Source organism: Pongo abelii, chromosome 16 (genome assembly GCF_028885655.2).
Source record: "Pongo abelii isolate AG06213 chromosome 16, NHGRI_mPonAbe1-v2.0_pri, whole genome shotgun sequence".
Classification (NCBI taxonomy): Eukaryota; Metazoa; Chordata; class Mammalia; order Primates; family Hominidae; genus Pongo; species Pongo abelii.
In genome coordinates, this window is record NC_072001.2 from 71,324,130 (window position 1) to 71,344,597 (window position 20,468).

The window sequence follows — 20,468 nt, forward strand, 5'->3', positions numbered from 1 at the left end:
AGAATTTGAGGAAAGCTGGGCACAGTGGTGTGCACCTGTATCCCCAGCTACTCTGGAGGCTGAGGCAGGAGGATTGCTTGAGCCCAGGAGTTTGAGGCTGTAGTGTGCTACAATTGTGCCTGTGAATAAGAGTTGGCACTTCAACCTGGGCAATATAGCAAGACCCCATCTCTTTAAAAAAAAAAACTGGTGAAAGCACTCTCTCCAGAAAAATGCACACACGAAATTTTGAATATAATTCAAGGGGTTTATGACCCTCTCCGCCAAAAGCTGATCTGTGAGCTGTGCATTGTAGTAAATAACCCTTGTTGTAGACTTTCAATAGTCATTTTGTTTGATAGCCAAAGAAATACTGTAATTTTTTAACCTATGGATATTTCACAGGAAATGTGTTTAATGTTCTTCTACATTGATGAAAAGTAAACACTGTATGTTTTAAATCAGCATGCCTACCTGTTGTGTTCTAGGAAATTTTTGTCAAAGCTTAAATGTTGAATAGCAGTTATCTAATATTTACTTTTTCTCCCTTTTTAAAGCTTGGTAAAATGCGGCTGACAATTCCGTGTCGGGCCCTTACATGTTCTCATCTACAATGTTTTGACGCAACTCTTTACATTCAGATGAATGAGAAAAAACCAACCTGGGTTTGTCCTGTCTGTGATAAGAAGGCTCCATATGAACACCTTATTATTGATGGGTATGTTACTTTAAGTGTTTTTGGTACCTTGAAATGACCATATATTATCTGGGTTTGTTACACATCAGATTTGGGATGAAAAATCTAAGTTATATATTTGTAGGATTTTTGTGAGTCTGCAAACCAATATTTTCAAAGTAATTTATTTCAAATTAGTGTTATTAATATTTTCTCTTTTTAAATTGATGTTCCCTTGTTTTGAAAACGCATGTGTTACTGTCAGTGCCTCCTGGCATTTGTTGTTTAAAGCACTGGTGGTTTTAAGCTGGGTGTGCTTATACTTTTTCCTTTTCCTATCATTAGTCCATCCATCCCTAGATATGCAGACCATATTGGAACAAGAATGTATGGGGAAATTTGGGTTAACTCAGGTTCATCCAAAATTGGGCTTTTCAATAGAAGTTAGCCTGTTTCTGGAGATTAGATCCACCTTCAGTCATGGTCTTCTTTTTCTTTTTTGTCTTGCCCACCTATAGCATCACAAAACCAATTATTGCTTTTAAAACCCTTTGTTTTATCTATCCTACCAGGCATCTTGGAATGTTCCTCTAAATTTTCTCCTATTCTGCAGCCTCCTTTTCCCCCAGCTTCTTTCCACTAAACAAAAACAAATTGTGAAAAGGAGGACATCTCCTTAATTTTTTGCGGGATGGGGGTTAGAGACAGAGTCTTGCCATTTTGCCCAGGCTGATCTTGAATTCCTGGGCTCAAGTGATCCTCCTGCCTTGGCCTCCCAAAGTGCTGAGATTACAGGCATGTGAGCCACCGCACCCAGCTTCTACTTAATATTTCCTGTACTTTCTAGCAAAACACTTAAGGCGACTTACCTGTAGTATTTAAGAAAACATAGGAGCCTAAAGGTGGTAATATCAGAAATTAAGTATATTTAGCAATACAAGTATAACCTGGAGCTTGAAAGATGTCAGACCAGTCATGGGGAAGACAAACAAACAACATGTAACTTAAATGTTTTATGTTTAATTTTTCAGAAATGACGGTGATCACTTACTAGTAAATCAGAATTAAATAGTAATATTTTCCAACTTTAAATGTTACATAGCTTTAGGTTCTCCCATTTCTTGTTATAAAAGCCATGTACACACATACTCTTTTAAAGAAAAATTGGAAAACACAGGAAAATAAAAAGCTTTTTTCAGTATATAATTTTCCGATTTTTGTCTTTCCATAATTGTGATTGTACACTGTTAATAATTTTTGTCCTTTGGTTTCATTTAACATTATAACCTAAGAATTTGGCCATAATTAATTTTATGCTTTCTTTGTACATGTTTTTAAATGTCTGTCACGATATTTTATCAAAGAGATTTAACCTTTGATTACATATTATGTATTGCTTTAGTTTATCATATAAGACATGCTTATTGTGGGCAATTTATAATATGCAAAAAAGTATAAAGAAGAAAAATAAATACCCATGAAGGTATCACCCAGAGGTAACTACTGTCTATATACTACTCACACAGAATTTTATTTTTGAAATGAAGCTTTCTTTTGTTGACCTTTTCTCACTTTTTGTGAACATTTTCCCATATGATTAAAAATCTTTGAAAATGTCATTTTTCATGGTCACATGATATTTTCTTACATAAATGTGATATAAATTAGGCAGCTATATTCCTAGTTAGCACTAGATTTTAAGAATAAATATAACTTAAGTTGTTCAACCTTTATTTTCATTTAAAATATATTCTAAGGATGAATTGTTTTCTTATAGCTTGTTTATGGAAATCCTAAAGTACTGTACAGACTGTGATGAAATACAGTTTAAAGAGGATGGCACTTGGGCACCGATGAGATCGAAAAAGGAAGTACAAGAAGTTTCTGCCTCTTACAATGGAGTCGATGGTGAGTAGTTCTTCAGAAGGAAGGGGCAGTCTCCCTACTGTTGTAAGTCTGGTTTTCAATATTAAAATCCATATATTTTTAAAAATCACTGAGCAGTTTGTGGATAGCTTAATGATGCCTATTAACTTATTGATTAAATATTCAGAAGTAATAGAACTCCTTTTAAATTCACTTTTTTGCCAGCTTTAAAAAATTTACTGATATAAGATTTCAAAGTAATGTAATATAATTAGTCATTTATAAACTCATACTTTTGAAACTGTACCCTTTTTAAATTTTTAACAGATTTGGTACAGAGTAGTAAAGGTTCTTTTTTCATTTATTTATTTTTTCCTGGCTTTTAGTATGTTTTTGCTGTAAAGAGACTATGAGTTTTGAAAATGCTATCATCGTATTTAAGTATGTCAGATACTATACAGACAAAAATTAATATACCGTCTGTGCTCTCAAATTACTTTTCTTCTGAAGTGGACACAAGACACATTTTGATTGTTTGCTCTAATTCAGTAATTTATTATTTTGAAAAATAATTTACTATTATTAAATAATAGTTTTAAACTTAGAAGAACAGAGCCACTGTTGGTTTTCTACTCTCTGGCTCCAACAATATTGTGAATCTAAACTGTAACTGATAAACTATAGTGACACTGAGAAAAGAGAGATGTCATAGCTCTTCCCTTGCCTTGTATTTTAATCATTCCCATCTAGGATGCTTGAGCTCCACATTGGAGCATCAGGTAGCGTCTCACCACCAGTCCTCAAATAAAAACAAGAAAGTAGAAGTGATTGACCTAACCATAGACAGTTCATCTGATGAAGAGGAAGAAGAGCCATCTGCCAAGAGGACCTGTCCTTCCCTGTCTCCCACATCACCACTAAATAATAAAGGGTAAGTGCTGAGACATTAAAAAAAAGTAATCGTGAAAATTAACTTGGCAAATAGGGATTAAAGACTTGCCAAATAAAATGATTCTTGATTGTGAAACTTAACTTAGCAATCAAAGAATAGTTTGAATTTTTCCCAGGTTTGTAATACTCTGGAGGGATTGGGGTAACGCACCAAAAGGGTACTTGGATATAGTATTCTTCATATCAAAAGATGATTCTAGTACCGTGGTTCTCAAACTGTGGTGTACGTACATCACAATTATCTGAGAGCTTAATAAAATGCATACATTGCTCCCCCATGTCTGAGTCAGGAGTAGAGACTAAGAAAATTTGTCTTTCTAGGCCAGGCGTGGTGTCTCACGCCTGTAATCCTAGGACTTTGGGAGGCTGAGGCAGGTGGATTGTCCGAGCTCAGGAGTTTGAGACCAGCTTGGGCAACATGGTGAAACCTCGTCTCTACTAAAATACAAAAATTAGCCAAGCTTGGTGGCATGCGCCTGTAATCTCAGCTACTCTGGAGGGTGAGGCAGGAGAATCGCTTGAACCCAGGAGGTGGAGGTTGCAGTGAGCCAAGATCGCACCATTGCATTCCAGCCTGGGCAACAGAGCGAGAGTCTGTCTCAAAAGAAAAAAAAAAAAAAAAGAAAAGAAAAGAAAAGAAAATTTGTATTTCTAGTAAGTTCCCAGGTGATCCTGCTCCTGCTCACAGGATGTAGAACATTTGTTCAAACTGGAATGTATGCTGTAAAATTCACCCCCAAGTTGAATGTTTCAAGTGGAAAGCAGAGGAAGACCAATGATTTAAATCTGCTTCAAAATGTGAATGAGGCTGGCAGTGAATGACTTCTGTTGCAGTACACAACATTTCCCACTTTGCAGACTTTTCTCCCATATTTTCCATTAGTCTTATATCAATAACAGTGTACCTAGGTTATGCTTCAGTTCATGAAACATTGTTATCTACTTTGTATAAAACACCCTCAGCTAAGCATGGATGATAATAAAATGAGTAAGTACAGTCTTTAAAGGAGCTTAGCACTTTCTAGGGGGTGATAAAACAAGTAGCATACTCCACCTGTACTCTCAAAACAGGCTGTTAGTCCTGTAGACACATCAGGGATTCTGAGCAAGATTTCTAATTGTGCTGAAGCACAGTTGTAGCACACTAATTGTAAATCTAGAAATAGATATGTCCCTTTTTAGGTATAAAGCAGGAGAATCACATGGCCTGTTGTAACTGAGTAGAAGCTAACCAGAAACTCTTCCAGCAAGCAGTAGGGACTAAAGAAAGAATGTAGGAGAGAGAAGGAAAGTCCATAGATGGCATTGTTACAACACCAGATCAAGAGCAGGCATTTCTGTGCCTGGACAAATCATTTTCAGGTTTGACACTGTATGATGAGATTAAAGATTTCAGTCAGTTCGAGACTGGCCTGGGCAACATGGTAAAACCCTGTCTCTACCAAAAAATTAGCTGGGTATGGCGCTGTGTGCCTGTTGTCCCAACTACTCGGAGGGCTGAGGTGGGAGGATCACTTGAACCTGGGAGGTGGAGGTTGCAGTGAGCTAAGATCGTGCCACTGCACTCCAACCTGGGTGATAGAATGAGACCCCCTCCCCCCCCAAAAAATAAGATTTCAATCAAACATATTTCACACATTGGTATTTTCATTCTAGAGTAGTCTGTCTTGGCATACAGACAGAAACAAAGACATTAAAAACAGTATCATCATTCTAAACAAAGTTAATAATTTAAGCACAAATCCTACTCTTATGAACATGACCTGATAAAAGCCTTGATGATATAAAAGCTTTGATAAAAGCTTGATGGCTATAACCCAGCAAGCCTGACCTTGTTATTACACCAATGTATTTTATGTCTGAGTAGGAGAAAAGGAAAAGTCACATTACCTAAAGTTAGAACAAGTATCTATAGAATTTCAATTCCAAGATATTTTATAAATATCAAACCATAGTATGACCAAATACACATTGTCGTGTGATTTTTTAAGTGCTATAATCACAATTTTAAAAGATATTTCATAAATCTCTGGATAGATAAATACTTTTGGGCTAAATGCATCATAATATATATATTTGTTCTTTTCTTTAGACTATTAATAGTCATATGTATTTATGTAAACTATGCAATAGTATTACTGACTATATGTTTTTTCTTTAAAGAAAACATTTGAGTGTTTAGGAATCTAATATTTCTTTGGATATTTACTTTGCTCTTTCTCCAAAAATATTTGGAGAAAATAAAATAAATAATGTTTATTATGTTTGGAAAATTACATTAGATGCATTAACTACTTCCTGAATTTCCCAGTGACTAATTGAACCCAGATATAGTATTTGCAAATGCCAGACATGTCTCTATCTGCAGATAAAAACAAGAAACTTGAAAGTTTACATCCTTAGAAGGAGAATAACACCGTAATCAACACTAGTAGCCATTTTATAATAATGACTAGTTGGTAACTGGAAACCTCAGTACAGCATATTGTGTTTGTTATTGTGCAGTATAAAGGTTGAAATGCATTTCAAAACATTATCACAAATTGAAAGAAAAGCATGCAGCCAGGAATTAGAGGCAAACACTAAATGTAAAACATTTTGTTGTCTTTAGCCACTGAGTGCTTAATGTTCATCCAGAAATTGTCTATGCTGTTTGAGATGTTTTCAAAGACTAGCATTTTAAATCGTCTCTTATAATCTCTTAGACATTGTGAGAAGGCTCAGCTAATGGTAAATGGTACTTTTTCTAGATATAAGAGGTTTAACAAAGTTTCCATTAGATGAAACATTTTTATGAGGCAGACGAGAGTGTGTTTTATGCTTCATATCCCATTCATTAAAATGTGGTAGATGGTCATAACTGGAACTCTATTCCTAGAAATCCAACCTTGTCATCTTTTGAAATGTTCTTTTTTTTTTTTTTTTTCTGAGGCAGAGTTTCACTCTTATCGCCCAGGCTGGAGTGCAGTGGCGCCATCTCGGCTCACCACACCCTCCGCCTCCTGGGTTCAAGTGATTCTCCTGCCTCAGCCTCCCGAGTAGCCAGGATTACAGGCATGCGCCACCACGCCCGGCTAATTTTTTGTATTTTTTAGTAGAGACGGGGTTTCTCCCTGTTGGTGAGGCTGGTCTCAAACTCCCAACCTCAGGTGATCCACGCGCCTTGGCCTCCCAAAGTGTTGGGATTACAGGCGTGAGCCACCACGCCCGGCCCTCTTTTGAAATATTCTATACCACTGAAATTGCATCCCCATGCCCCAAGTACTTTACATGAAGCATTAAAAGCAAAAGACAGCCTCTTTATTGCTTCCTTTCTCTTTATTTTCTATAACACATATACCTTCAGCCTCTTGTATTGTTGGGGTAACATATAACCCTTATGTTTCCTTCCAAGAGGACTACTATAATTCTTTTTCTTTTCAAAATTAGTTTTGTTTTTGTTTTTGTTTTGTTTTGAGACAGGCTCTTGCTCTGTCACCCAGGCTTGAGTGCAGTGGTGCAGTCACGGCTCATGCAGCCTCAACCCCCCGGGCTCAAGCAGTCCTCTCACCTGTCACCCAAGTAGCTGAGACTACAGATACGTGCCACCAGGCCTGGCTAAGTTTTTTAATTTTTCGTGGAGACAGGGTCTCCCTATATTGCCCAGGCTGGGCAACTTCTAGGCTGAAACTATGCTTCTGCCTCAGTCTCTCAAAGTGTGGGGATTACAGGAATGAGCCACCATGCCTGGCCCCAAAATTAGTTAAATTATTATTTTTTCTTTCCTCTCCTTTTTGCCTTTCCCTTAATTGTTAGTAAATTAAAAAAAAAAAAAAAAAAAGCTACTCAGCTATTTAAACTTTTCACTGTTTCTTAGAGTCCTAATTCTTGTTTTATGTTTTTTTTCCAGTTATACTGTTCTCTCTTTAAAAACTCTCCACTACCTATTCATTTTGGAGTATTTCTTCTTGTTTCACTACATTCATTAGATTCAGCAGGGCTTTTATGCAAACAATGTGCTGATAACTGTACGGGGCATTGGGTATACTAAACAATACCCAGTTTTTGCCCTCCTAAAGATTACAATCTGAGGGGCCAGCTGGTAACTCTGAACCACTCAGATTGCTTCATTCCCTCTGTCTTATTATATGTATTTTCTTTGCTAGGGCATACGTATGCGTCTTACTAGCCAGTACTCTAGTGTTGTTTTAAAAGGGTTTCCGACTTTCATTTGATGTAGGTATCTTTCACTCATATCCTGTTAAAGTGGCTCAACAGTACCTTTCTTTGTCTTGCATTCTGAAAGCATAGGTGATGATATTCCAAAGGCAATGTGAGGTTTGTGAATGTTGGATACCATTGCATCTGTCCATTTCTTCCTGTGGCTTCTGTTAAATGCTATTATGTATACAGATTGTTTTTTCATAATTGTGTATAATCTAAATTATACATTGCTTTGCTTGGTTTTGTTCTTATTTCCAGCACAAAACCTAGGGTTCATTGGGAGATACAACCCTTTTTTTTGTTAACCTTGAGAGTTTAACTGGCTAATGAAAACTATGCCAATCTTTCCTTCTTCCAGCATTTTAAGTCTTCCACATCAAGCATCTCCAGTATCCCGCACCCCAAGCCTTCCTGCTGTAGACACAAGCTACATTAATACCTCCCTCATCCAAGACTATAGGCATCCTTTCCACATGACACCCATGCCTTACGACTTACAAGGTGAGTCACTGGTTCTTCTGTATTGTCACATAGCATTATGAATGCCTTTGATCTATATAGTTCTCTTTTAGGTGAATCTAAGGAAGAACTGGAAGACTGAGCCAACAGGGCCTTGGACCCAGGGAACTGAGAGAAATAATATGCCGTCGTTATAAATACTGACCCAGTTCCTTGATTTTACTGTCATCAGTAGTCAGTGTTTTACTCCCAGTGGTAAAACTAGTGCAATAATCTTTAGTTTTTGTGAGCTACTAAGTACTCTGCAAATTGTTTTTGAATGACTGCTAGTATGTGGGTTTGAATTTTGGTATCTATGAACATTATTTTTTTTTGCTGTGGGGGACGGAGTCTCGCTCTGTTGCCTGGGCTGGAGTGCGGTGGCGCAATCTAAGCTCACTACAACCTCCGCCTCCCAGGTTCAAACAATTCTCCTGCCTCAGCTTCCCAACCGAGTAGCTGGGATTATAGGCGCCCACTACCACACTGGGCTAATTTTTTGTATTTTTAGTAGAGACAGGGTTTCACTGTTTTGGTCAGGCTGGTCTCAAACTCCTGACCTCGTGATCCTCCTGCCTCGGCCTCCCAAAGTGCTAGGATTACAGGTGTGAGCCACCACGCCCAGCCCTATGAACATTATTTATTGTACCCTGACTTTAGTTGTAATGCAACAGGCATTGTGGGTAACTATGTTGTATTATGTTTTAGATAATGGTGAGTTGAGACATTTGAAAGTTTTAGTTTTTATTCTAATGAATTTGATCCTTCTTAAAAAAAATTTTTTTTTAATTTTGTGGGTACATACTAGGTGTATACATTTATCTGATCCTTTTTAAAAGCTGTTTGAAATGTCAGTATGTTCATTTGTATATTTTGAGTTCATAATAATCATATTATCAAAAAGAATTGTTTTTATATATCTTTGTAGCATAATAATTTGAATATTAGTCATATAATCTAAGAACTTTTTTTAATTAAAAAAGCCATATATGCTCATTGTAGAAAATTCAACACAGAAACATAAAGTGAAAGTTTCCCTCTACCTATCCCCCAACCCCACTTCCTGGAAGTTACAGCTACTCTTTTTGTGTATGTGTGTGTGAGACGGAGTTTTGCTCTTATTGCTCAGGCTGGAGTGCAATGGCGCGATCTCAGCTCACCGCAACCTCTGCCTCCCGGGTTCAAGCAATTCTCCTGCCTCAGCCTTCCAAGTAGCTGGGATTACAGGCACGTGCCACCATGCCTGGCTAATTTTGTATTTTTAGTAGAGACGGGGTTTCACCATGTTGGTCAGGCTGGTCTCAAACTCCCGACCTCAGGTGATTCGCCTGCCTTCGCTTCCCAAAGTGCTGGGATTACAGGCGTGAGCCACCACAGCCAGCCGGTTACAGCTGCTCTTAACAGTTGGTTAGATATCTTTCTATACCTTTTTTTCTACGTGTATGAAACGCACTGTCACTATCAAGAACAACAGTGCTATGCATTTTGTAAGCCTTCATGTTGTAATCGGTTATAATGTAGACAGTGAGTAGAGGCCCAGAGTATCTGTGGTGTTGTAATTATCTATAGCTGTGTGTTTTACTTTTCCCCAAGTTTAGATATCATAATGAAGCATTTAATTCATGCTTGTTTACTTGCTTTTCATTGCATTACACATTGGGTGATCTAGAAAAGAATGTTAATTGGAAGGGGCCTCCTTGCAGTGAATCCTCAGCAGCCAGGTATCAGAGCTATTCCTTCTTATGTAATAGTAGCCAGTTTTCAGGCACTCAAACCTCTTCTCCCCTCATGCCACTGCAGTCTGTCGGTTGAATCTGATAGCAAATGAGCAAATTTAAGAAAGAGAAAAATCAATACTACAACTTACTTAACCTCTTTCAACTTCAAACTTTCTCACCTGCAAAATGAGGGCAAAACTAATTACATACCTCATGAAGTGCTTGTGAGGAGTAACTTAGAGCAGATTGAAAGTTTCCTTAAGAGGAGTCGAGAGCATTTGTTAAAAGTACTATGCCAGTTTAAGGATCAGTGTTAGATCTGACAGAGTAGTAATGGCCCCAGTCCCCCAAATGGGGTCACAGAGAAGACAAATCATTGCCAAAGTTTAGTTTTCAGCCTTAGTAATCTAAAGAAGGGAGAGACATAAAACATGTAGCTTAACTCTTCATGTTTAAATAAAATTCTGAGTGACATAGCATTTAAGACTTGTATTTGTTTTTGAAGTATTGGGGCATTTGGAAGAGTTTTTCCTTCTTTTTTTTTTTTTTTAACTGAAATAATTTTTTCTTCCACAGGATTAGATTTCTTTCCTTTCTTATCAGGAGACAATCAGGTATGTTATGAAAAATTTACTATTATTTTAATTGTGCATTAAAAATACAGTCATGCACCGCATAATGACATTTTGGTCAATGGCAGGCCATATATGCATTCCATAAGATGGTAATGGAGCTGAAAAATTCCTACATCAATTATAGCCATGGTAACATTGTAGCACAAGGCATTACTCACATGTTTATGGTGTTGCTGGTGTGAACAAACCTATGCTGTCAGTCATGTAAAAGTATCACACATGTAATTATGTACAATATAATAATAAACAACTATGTTGCTGGTTTATGCATTTACTATATTTTTTATTGTTATTTTAGAGTGTACCTCTACTTTTTTTCTTAAAGTTTGCTGTAAAACAGTGTGCCATGTTATTCCAGGACAGCCTCATATATCCCAGTTTGCCCCATCTCTTGATTGCATCATTTCCTCTTGTGCTTGATTAAAATCTTGTCTTGTTTTGTTCATCATGGCCCCTAAGCATACAAAATCCACAGCTAATGTTGCCAGTAAGAGGCCACATCAAGTGACTGACATGGAAAAAAATTAAGTGATTAAGGACGATGAAAGTGGAAGATCAGTGATAGTTATTGCTCACCAGTCAGGCAGTCCCATTCTACCATAGCTACAGTCTTAAAGAACAAGAACAAAGTGATAGAAGCTGTTAAAGGATCTGCTTCGTTCAAGGCAACAAGACTAACAAAAATTTGAGAAGGGCCTGTATCAGATATGGAGAAACTTGTAGTGACCTGGATTGAAGACCAGACACAGGAACATATCCCTCTCAGCACCATAATGATCATGGCCAAAGCAAAAAGTTTGTTTGCAATACTTAAAGAAAAGACTGGACCCAACTACAGTGTTAAATGTACTGCTAGCTCTGGGTGATTTAAACGATTGAAGAATCATTATTCATTATGTAATATCAAAGTGAGTGGAGAGTCTGCAAATGCAGATGTGAAGGCAACTGAAGAATTTTTGGAAACTCTAGATAAGCTGATTATGAAGGAAGATTACTTGCCAGACAAATTTTCAATATGCATGAAACCTTCCTATTCTGGAAATAAATGCCTGAAAGGACTTTCATCCATAAAGAAGCCAAGTCAGTGCTAGGTTTCAAGGCATTTAAGGACTAGATAACAGTCTTGCTTGGGGTGTATTGCAGGCTACAAATTGAAACCCTTTGTGATCTGGCACAGTGAGAACTCCAGAGCCTTCAAGCATGTCAGCAAGCACACACTGCCCGTGTACTACAGGAGCAATAAGAAGTCATCAGTGACCCAGCTCTTCTTCCAGGATGTCCTCCCGAATTGCTATGCCGCAAAATGGAAAAGTACTGTTTAGAGAGTAACATACTTTTCAAGATTATGATTTTTGTTGTTAATGCTCCCACACATCCTCATTTGATTGGTGATCTTCATCCCAATATCAAAGTGTTGTGTGTCCTTCCATATACCACCTCTTTGATCCAACCAGTGAATCAAGGAGTTGTAGCAGTTTTTAAGGCCTGTTAAAAGATCCTGAGGAGGATCTTTGCCCAGGCTATTGCTGCAACTGAAAAACACTGAGAAGACACTGATGCAATTCTGGAAGGTTTACAACAGCTATGACTGCATCAAGAACCTTGCTTGGGCATGGACTGATGTCACCAAGGAGTATATGAATGACATCTGGAAGACACTGAAGAAGTTTGTTCATGACTTCAAAGAATCTGCTAAGGATGAAGAGGTTGCAGAAATGGACAAGGCTGTGGTTGACATGGCAAACAACTTTAACCTAGATGTAGATGAGGATGACATTGAGAAGCTCCTAGAGGTGGTTCCTGAGGAATTGACTAATGAGGAGCTGTTGGAACTGGAACAGGAACACGTAGCTGAAGAAGGTGCAAGAGAAAAGGAAACTGCAGGAGACAAAAAGGAAGAACCTCCAAGAAAATTCATAGTGAAAGGTTTAGCAGAAACTTTTGCAGACCTCAACAAGTTCCTTAAAAAATTTAAAAACATGGGCCCTGGCCGGGCGCCGTGGCTCACACCTACAATCCCAGCACTTTGGGAGGCCAAAGTGGGTGGATCATGAGGTCAGGAGTTCGAGACCAGCCTGACCAACATGGTGAAACCCCGTCTCTACTAAAAATACAAAAATTAGCTGGGCGTGGTGGTGCACACCTGTAATCCCAGCTACTTGGGAGGCTGAGGCAGAAGAATCACTTGAACCTGGGAGGCGGAGGTTGCAGTGAGCCGAGATTGCGTGCACCACTGCACTCCAACCTGGGCGGCAGAGCGAGACTCCATCTCAAAAAAAAAAAAAGCAAAAAAAAAAAAATGGGCCCTAACAATGAAAGGTTTTCATTAAATAGAGAGGAATGTTTATGGTACATTATCTACTTACAAGCAAATCTGTGATAAAAAAGAAAGAAACTAAGCCAAACACCATGGACATATTTCTGAAAAGAGTGACACCTCCTTAAGAAGAGCCTCAGGCAGGTCCTTCAGTGAGTGTTCCAGAAGATTGTTGTCATAGCAAATGACAGCTCCATGCGTGCTATTTTCCCTGAAGACCATGCAGTGGGACAAGCTGTGCAGGTGGAAGACAGTGACATCGATGACCCTGATGTCCCTGTGTAGGCCTAGGCTAATGTGTTGTGTGTGTCTTCATTTTTAACAAAAAAGTTAAAAAGTAAAAAATATTTTAAAATGTTAAAAATAGAGACTTACAGAATAAGGATATAAAGAAGGAAATATTTTTGTTCAGCTGTACAATGTACTTGTGTTTTAAATTAAGTGTTGTTATAAGAGTCAGTTTTAAAAAATTAAAGTTTATAAAGTAAAATTAGTTAGCTAATGTTAATTTATTATTGAAGAAAGAAAAATATTTTTAACACATTTAGTGTGGCCATAGTGTACAGTGTTATAAAGTCTACAGTAGTGTACAATAATGTCCTAAGCCTCACATTCACTCACCATTCACTCACCATTCACTCACTGGCTCACCCAGAGCAACTTCCAGTACTGCAGGCTCCATTCATGGTAAGTGCCCTACACAGGTGTATCATTTTTTAATCTTTTATACCATAGTTTTACTGTACCTTTTCTATGTTTAGATACACACATACTTAGCATTGTGTTACAATTGCCTATGGCATTCAGCACAGTAACATGCTGTACAGGTTTGTAGCCTGGGAGCAGTCGGCCAGACCACACAGCCTAGGTGTGTAGTAGGCTCTACCGTCTAGGTTTGTGCAAGCACACTCTGTGATGTTTGCACAACCACAAAACCGCCTAATGATGCATTTCTCAAAACACATCCGTGTCGTTAAGCGACGCATGACTGTATTTAAAAGTATAATGTGTAGCCGAGAGAAAGATAAATTTCCTTGGAAGTCTTAGAGTAATCATACCCATTATCATTATGGCTTTAAAATTTAAATAAAAATTCTTACTTTCAGTGGTGCCTGAGTGTATAATAAGAACAGTGTCTGTTGGTTTCCAGTACTGTTTTATAAAGAAACAGGGCAGTGAGTCATATTGACTGATAGATTTCTTGGCTGAGTATCTCCTTACTAGCAAGAACGTGGACTGTCTGCCCCTCCTGCTGCTTCTGAGCATATGCTTCTTGGGAAATAGAATTGGTAATTGCTTGCAATACAAACTAAAACAAAAAACAATAAAATTTTTATTTTGTTTTTCCTCCAGTTTCAGATACAAAAATGTCTTCTCAAGATCAATGCTCCAGTCCTTACATAAGGCCATTTGATTTTGCAAAATGTCTTAGTAAATATTTCAGAAACCCTAGATACTCAGGCTGTCTTAAATTTAGGGCTGTGTTCCGCTGAGGAGAAAATGTATTAATTTGGAAGTATAATTAACATTTTTGTGTCTTTTGTTTCCCCTCCCTAGCATTACAACACCTCCTTGCTTGCCGCTGCAGCAGCAGCAGTTTCAGATGATCAAGACCTCCTGCACTCGTCTCGGTTTTTCCCGTATACCTCCTCACAGATGTTTCTTGATCAGTTAAGTGCAGGAGGCAGTACTTCTCTGCCAACCACCAATGGAAGCAGTAGTGGCAGTAACAGCAGCCTGGTTTCTTCCAACAGCCTAAGGGAGAGCCATAGCCACACTGTCACAAACAGGAGCAGCACGGACACGGCATCCATCTTTGGCATCATACCAGACATTATTTCATTGGACTGATTCCCAGGCCCTGCTGCTCCCATCCCCACCCCAGATCAAATGAACTTGGCAGAAAGAAGAGAACTTTGTGCTCTGTTTTACCTTACTCTGTTTAGAAAAGTATACAAGCGTGTTTTTTTTCCTTTTTTTAGGGAAAAAATTAAAAGAAATGTACAGAGAACAAAACTATATTTTCAGTTTTACTTTTGTATATAAATCTAAGATTGCCTGTGTGATAAAACACTTGTTTAAAAAAAAAGGAAAGAAAAGAAAAAAGAAAAGCACCCACAAACCACCTTCAGTTCATTTTTTTCTGGATTCTGAAGATTTTCCATCATTTGTCCTATGGTTTTGGTTTTATTTGACTTCAATGGCATTATTTTATTTGCAATAACAGAAAAGGAATTGCATGTATGAAGTTTTCAATCGTGGGCTTTTCTTTGTTGTGGGGAGGGGGTTGGGGGATAGTTTGATTTCCATTTTCTGAAAACGACAGACTTGGATTCTGTTTGTGTGTGCATATTTTATCCAGCCTTAAGTTATAAAGCTCATCTGTCCCGCTGCATTCCCTGTGTATTTTCAGGACATGGCTCGTGGGTGTGTGTGTTCATTGTGTGCGTCTGTACGTATTTTTCTGTCATCACTGTTCCCTCTCCTCCCGAGTGTGCATTCAGTTAAATATAATCAGTTGCTTGCTTCTTTCAAAGTGCTTTGAAGGTCTTGAACTCACGTGTGAGCATCTTTATCAACTATCCCAATTGCATGTTCTCCATCACATATTCTCTTATTTGCTCTGTACCCCCTGAGAATATGTTTTAGAGATAGTGGAATAAAGCTGTCTGGGTAAGGAGTAGGCTTAGCCGACCTATGAATAATACACTTTAGTCTAGTTCTTTATTCTAAATCTGGATTGCCAGTATTGTGTATTTAAACCAAGTCTGTGAATACCTGCTTTTTTTGGCCACAGAGTAACAAGTTTTCATGTAAGATCTTCATACCAAAGTAGGAAGTAAAAATAGCGTAGAAAGCCCTGTCAGGTGTTTTGTGCAGCTGACAGAGGTAATGTTACATCACCTAAAGAAAGATACACGGTCAGTTATCCTAAAAATAAATTGTTTGGAAAGTACAATGCACCACATTTTTGTAGAAGTCTACTATTTGATAAACAGTTGAAATTCAAGATGTGTTTGACCCTTAGTCATTTTTACTCTTTGGTTCTGAGTATACCTATTTTCTTAGCGTATCTACCTTGTTTATCTTTTTCTTCACCTTTTAACAAGTATGACATAGGAAAGTCATTTTTTAAAGAATTCATGGATCAGTCTGATCTACTCTTATTCATAATGGAACATGTAAATATACTGAAAACTGTTTTTCAGGAGAGAAATATGAGTTGGAGGGAAGGAAAAGTGGTTCTACTTACGTTCCAAAATCCTCATCAGAGAAGGTATGATGTTCTCAGGTGTGGAAAATATTTTTTAGTTGATTGAGAATGCAGGTTTAACAGAAAAGATAAAGAAGGGGCATAATGATTGCTGGTTTTCCAGACTGGATTTTCCTACCGCATCTGTTAATGTTCTCAGAGTTGATGAAGGACCACCTTTGTGTATACACTTGTAGTTTTAAACCTTGCATTGGTAACAAAATGATCAACTTTAATCCAGATAGAATTCAAGATGGCTGTACTTCAGTTGTATGATAAAATTAATGGTTCTCATGACTGTGTGGCATCTAAAAATAATGTTTTTATAGCATCTCTCTGCCACTAAATTGTTGACTTGAATTTTGGAGAAAAAAAAAGTTGGTGTTGATATGTATATGTGTGTGTGTATATATGTATTTATAAACAAGTGTGTTTGAGTAACAAGTGAGTTTCATAGTCTTCCCCTACGCATGTGTATTCCACACACAAATGGCTGAGTTATAGTCATAAAACAATTTGCAATAAAAAACAAAACAAAACAGATTGTCAGTTAACCAGGAAACAGTTAATGTTTTTTAATGAATCTGGCATTATAGTGAGCAAATGTCGTATTAATTTAGGCTAATTTCTAATAGTACCATAATTTGTGTCTAAATTTCTATTGGGGTAGGAATTACTAAAATTGTGGGGAGTTTTTTTCTGATTTTTACATTGCTTTAGGAAACATTTTTACTAATTCAGCTGTCTTAGGTAAAATGAAAAGTTTTCTTCCTGTTTTTTTAATGTGTCATTGTTAGTGGTCTCAAAATTCTGATCAGTAACTTTGTGTATGATGCTGAATTACAAACTGATCCAGTTGAAAACGTATCCCTCTACTTTCTTCAGTCCAGTTGTAGAAAAGGTTAATTTCCCTCAGTGTCCCACATTATACCAACCTAAGAGAAGAACAGGTAATAGGGAGAAATAAACATATGGTGGTTTCAGTGGTTTTGGTCATGTGTCCACAGGAGAAACTAACCATTCAGTTGTCTTAATTTTAGTTCGTTCCACCCTGTGAGGAGTTTGTTTCCATCAGTTGTTGACTTTCCAAAATGTTGCATTAAGTAATAGTTGTCACTGTGTTGGTCTCATGGTCAATATCAATCAATCACACTTTCATGATCTCCTGTACTATGTCTGTAACTCACTCCTAAGTTTAAAGAAAAGCACAGTCACTTCATCTCTCTTCTTAGCCTACCCTCACTCCCCAGCCCATCCCAACATTGACATGCTATCTGTGGACAAGTAGCAGTTCTCAGAATCTAGTCAAGTTGCCATCACCCCCCTTGCCTTGGCCATTCATAGTAGGTATGCATATGTTTGTTTCTGTACAGTACTGTGTGTGTGTATATATATATACATCTGTATGCACACATCTTTGATAAAATAGCTATTTGACTAGCAGGGTTAAAGTGGCTTTTAATTACTTCGTGAGCGTTATTGGATACATCTTAAAAAAAAAAAATCTGAACCAGAACCGTGCCACACTTGGTTGACTATTTATTTTTTGAGCATTAAAATTGCTTAACTAATTATTTAGACATTATCACAATTCTGTATCTTTACTGACTTAGGAAAGATTCACGTAAGCTCTGAAAAATCTGATTCCTTGGCAGATTTTCCTTTGAGGCAAGTGTCTGAAATGGAATGAAAATATATCCTAACTCTAAATTAATGTGGAAAGAGCATTTTTTTAAAACAATTTCAATTTTAAATACATAAAACTTTCAAGATCTTCAGGACTTTTTAAAGCACATTTGAAATTATTTTAGTAAGAATTTTGTTTTATCAATATATGTTGAATTCTGTTTTTTAATTAAACACAAAGCTTAGATTTCAGAAAGAGAGAGGGAAAATAGCTGGTGGTCCCAGAGTGTGCTGCTGTTAATTGTTTAACAAAGGGGAAAATGTATATAAACAGATAAAGTTACCATAAATTCCATGAACTTAAATCTGTGATTCATTGCCTTAAAACTTTCTCTCTTAGAATTTCCATACCGCATGCCAAACCAGTAAAATGGCTTTTAAAAATGTATAGTAGACAATGTCAGTTTGTATAAAAGTACCAAGTGAAAATATTTATTACATGCATTGGAAAAAAATTGTTTACCTATTGAATGTTACCTGTTTATGTAGAGCTCTTTAGATGTAATAAAAGAAAAGCCTTCAGTTAATTTGTCTTCTGTAAAATAACACTGCTGGATGTTCAAGGGGACAATCCCTATGAGACAAGTGATAATGGTTTGTGCTTCCAAAGCACCTTTCATCCAGAGATTTCAAAGCATGACAAGTAACTAATTTTCCTGCAGCATGCTTTGAGGTAAGTAATGAATATATAGCCATCATTTCCCTTTCTTGTTGAAATATGGCTAACTCTTTAATAAATCACAGCATCTGTTCAGTATCTGCAGTTTGAATGCTAAGAGCACCGTGGCCTTCTTGTAAACAACACTAGGTGCCAGAGAAACCAGCTGGAATTTCAGGAATGAGCTTGAAACCAGGACAGGAGTAAGAACAGCCCTTCCTCGGGTAGAGGTTTGAATCAAACACTTAACAGGATCTTAGACTCTGGACCACTGAATCCTTTAATGAGCAGGGAGTCCGTGAAGAGGAGCCCCAGGTTCTAATGACCATTCCACACCAACTGTGTGTTTTTGGCAAGTTATACTTCAGATTCCTGTTAGGCAAATGAGATTCATAAAACTTGCTTTAAAACCATACTGGGACTATTCAGTGATAAATATAGACATAGAAAAGCTTTGACGGAAAGTACCCTCATTTATTATAGCCAGAACTTGCTCTTCCTGTCCCATCTAAATCATTGGTATCTATCTCCCATCTAATCTTTGGTATTCCAGGTTGGCTGTGCAGGATTTACTTCCTAATGTCCATGACTGGAGCTCAAAAGAAGTGTGGGCCTAGGACCTTTGAGCTTTGCCTGAAAGTGACAGCAGTTCTCTCGGCGGGGCCAGCATCTAACCGGCCCTCTGGTGGATTTACCATGAAGGTAATGAAGTTTAAGCACCAGGACCCTTCACTTGTTCTGGTCCTAGGAGCAGCCCCAGAAATTCTGCATTTCTGTTTTTGTATTCTTAAGGCAGCCAAATCTTGTAAACCTCAGACCCCACAAAACATCTGCTCCTATACTGTGCGGACCTGGGCTTCCCAGCCAGATGGTCACAACTTCACCTGGTTGGCATTTGGGCCATTTATTTACCCTCACCCCCACAAAACTCTTCTCTGGCTCCTAGGAATTCCTACTTACTCTCCTTGCAGTTATGCTTGGGGAAATGAGAGTCTCCTTCCTCAGGGCCTTGTTTGGGTCTGAAGCCACACAGCATCGTTGAGACAGTTGCACTAACACTACAACTCTTGTTCCCTGCAGTTTTCCCTGTGCCCGGTGCCTAGTTAAAGATTTGTGTCTTGTACATCCTCCCAAAAGACACATCCCATTTGATTTGGTTTTCTTCTGCTTTAGCCACTGTGGTACCACTAGACAAAGCCACAGCCCAGAGAACCCACTTTTGATACATACATGGATGCAAATCTTTGTACTTGAAGCCCTGCACCCCTACCTGTGTTGGTGTGGTACTCCAGCCCTTTTAGGACTGTGCTGGCACTACGAATGATCCAGATTTGACAAGTGTATGGCACCTCTGAATCTCTGGCAGCACCAACCTGGCACCTTCTAGCTGTGTAACTAACTCACTCAAAGCCACCCCAGCTGGATGGACTCCCAGAAAGCCTAGTGCTCCTACTATTTTCCAGGGCTATTGTACCCTGGCCATTGCTGGTTACATCCCCTTATTTATTTCTCTCCGTAAGTCCTGGGGAAGTGGCTTAAGGCTATGACCAGTGTGGGCCACTTGAGCAGACCATCCGGAACCTCTCTGCCTGTTAACAGAGCCCAGGGAACAGCTCAGAATTCTCACAGCATTGGAAGCCCCCTTCTTGAGCTCTGCAAGGCCAGTGAATTTTGCAGCTCACATCTGGTTTCCTTTGGTGTGGGGTGTAAAGTAGATCCCTCTTCCTGCTCTCAGTTGATGCTGCCTCATTGTAGCATGTGTTTTCACTCTACAGTGTTTTCACTCTACACTCTGTGTTTATGAATGAATAGCCTGAGCTATGTCACTATATCTGTTGAGATGGAAATGAGAATTTGTAAATGGGCCTCTGGCACTGCAAGAATTGTCCTAAGTGTTACAGCTTTCTGTTCGTTGCTGCTTCTCACCTAGCACTGGCTTCATCTTGGAAATACGGAAGATGGTTCTAGCCCCCAAATACAGAGTAAGTCTCTTGGTAGATTGCCCTGAAGTCATCAGCTCAATCCTTC

The 20,468-nt window shown here is 38.2% G+C and overlaps 1 protein-coding gene across 3 annotated transcripts in view; it reads left to right on the forward strand.

Moving 5' to 3' along the window:
* Positions 1–18,328, forward strand: part of PIAS1 (protein inhibitor of activated STAT 1) — a 133,358-nt gene extending 115,030 nt beyond the window's left edge. For all 3 annotated transcript variants that reach the window (XM_002825590.6, XM_063716200.1, XM_054531620.2), the window contains 6 exons: positions 537–697; positions 2,433–2,563; positions 3,272–3,452; positions 8,034–8,176; positions 10,468–10,505; positions 14,401–18,328. In XM_002825590.6, coding sequence (XP_002825636.1) covers positions 537–697; positions 2,433–2,563; positions 3,272–3,452; positions 8,034–8,176; positions 10,468–10,505; positions 14,401–14,694 — 948 coding nt within the window. In that variant the 3' untranslated portion in view covers positions 14,695–18,328. The remainder of the gene's footprint in view (positions 1–536; positions 698–2,432; positions 2,564–3,271; positions 3,453–8,033; positions 8,177–10,467; positions 10,506–14,400) is intronic.
* Positions 18,329–20,468: the final 2,140 nt, after the last annotated feature.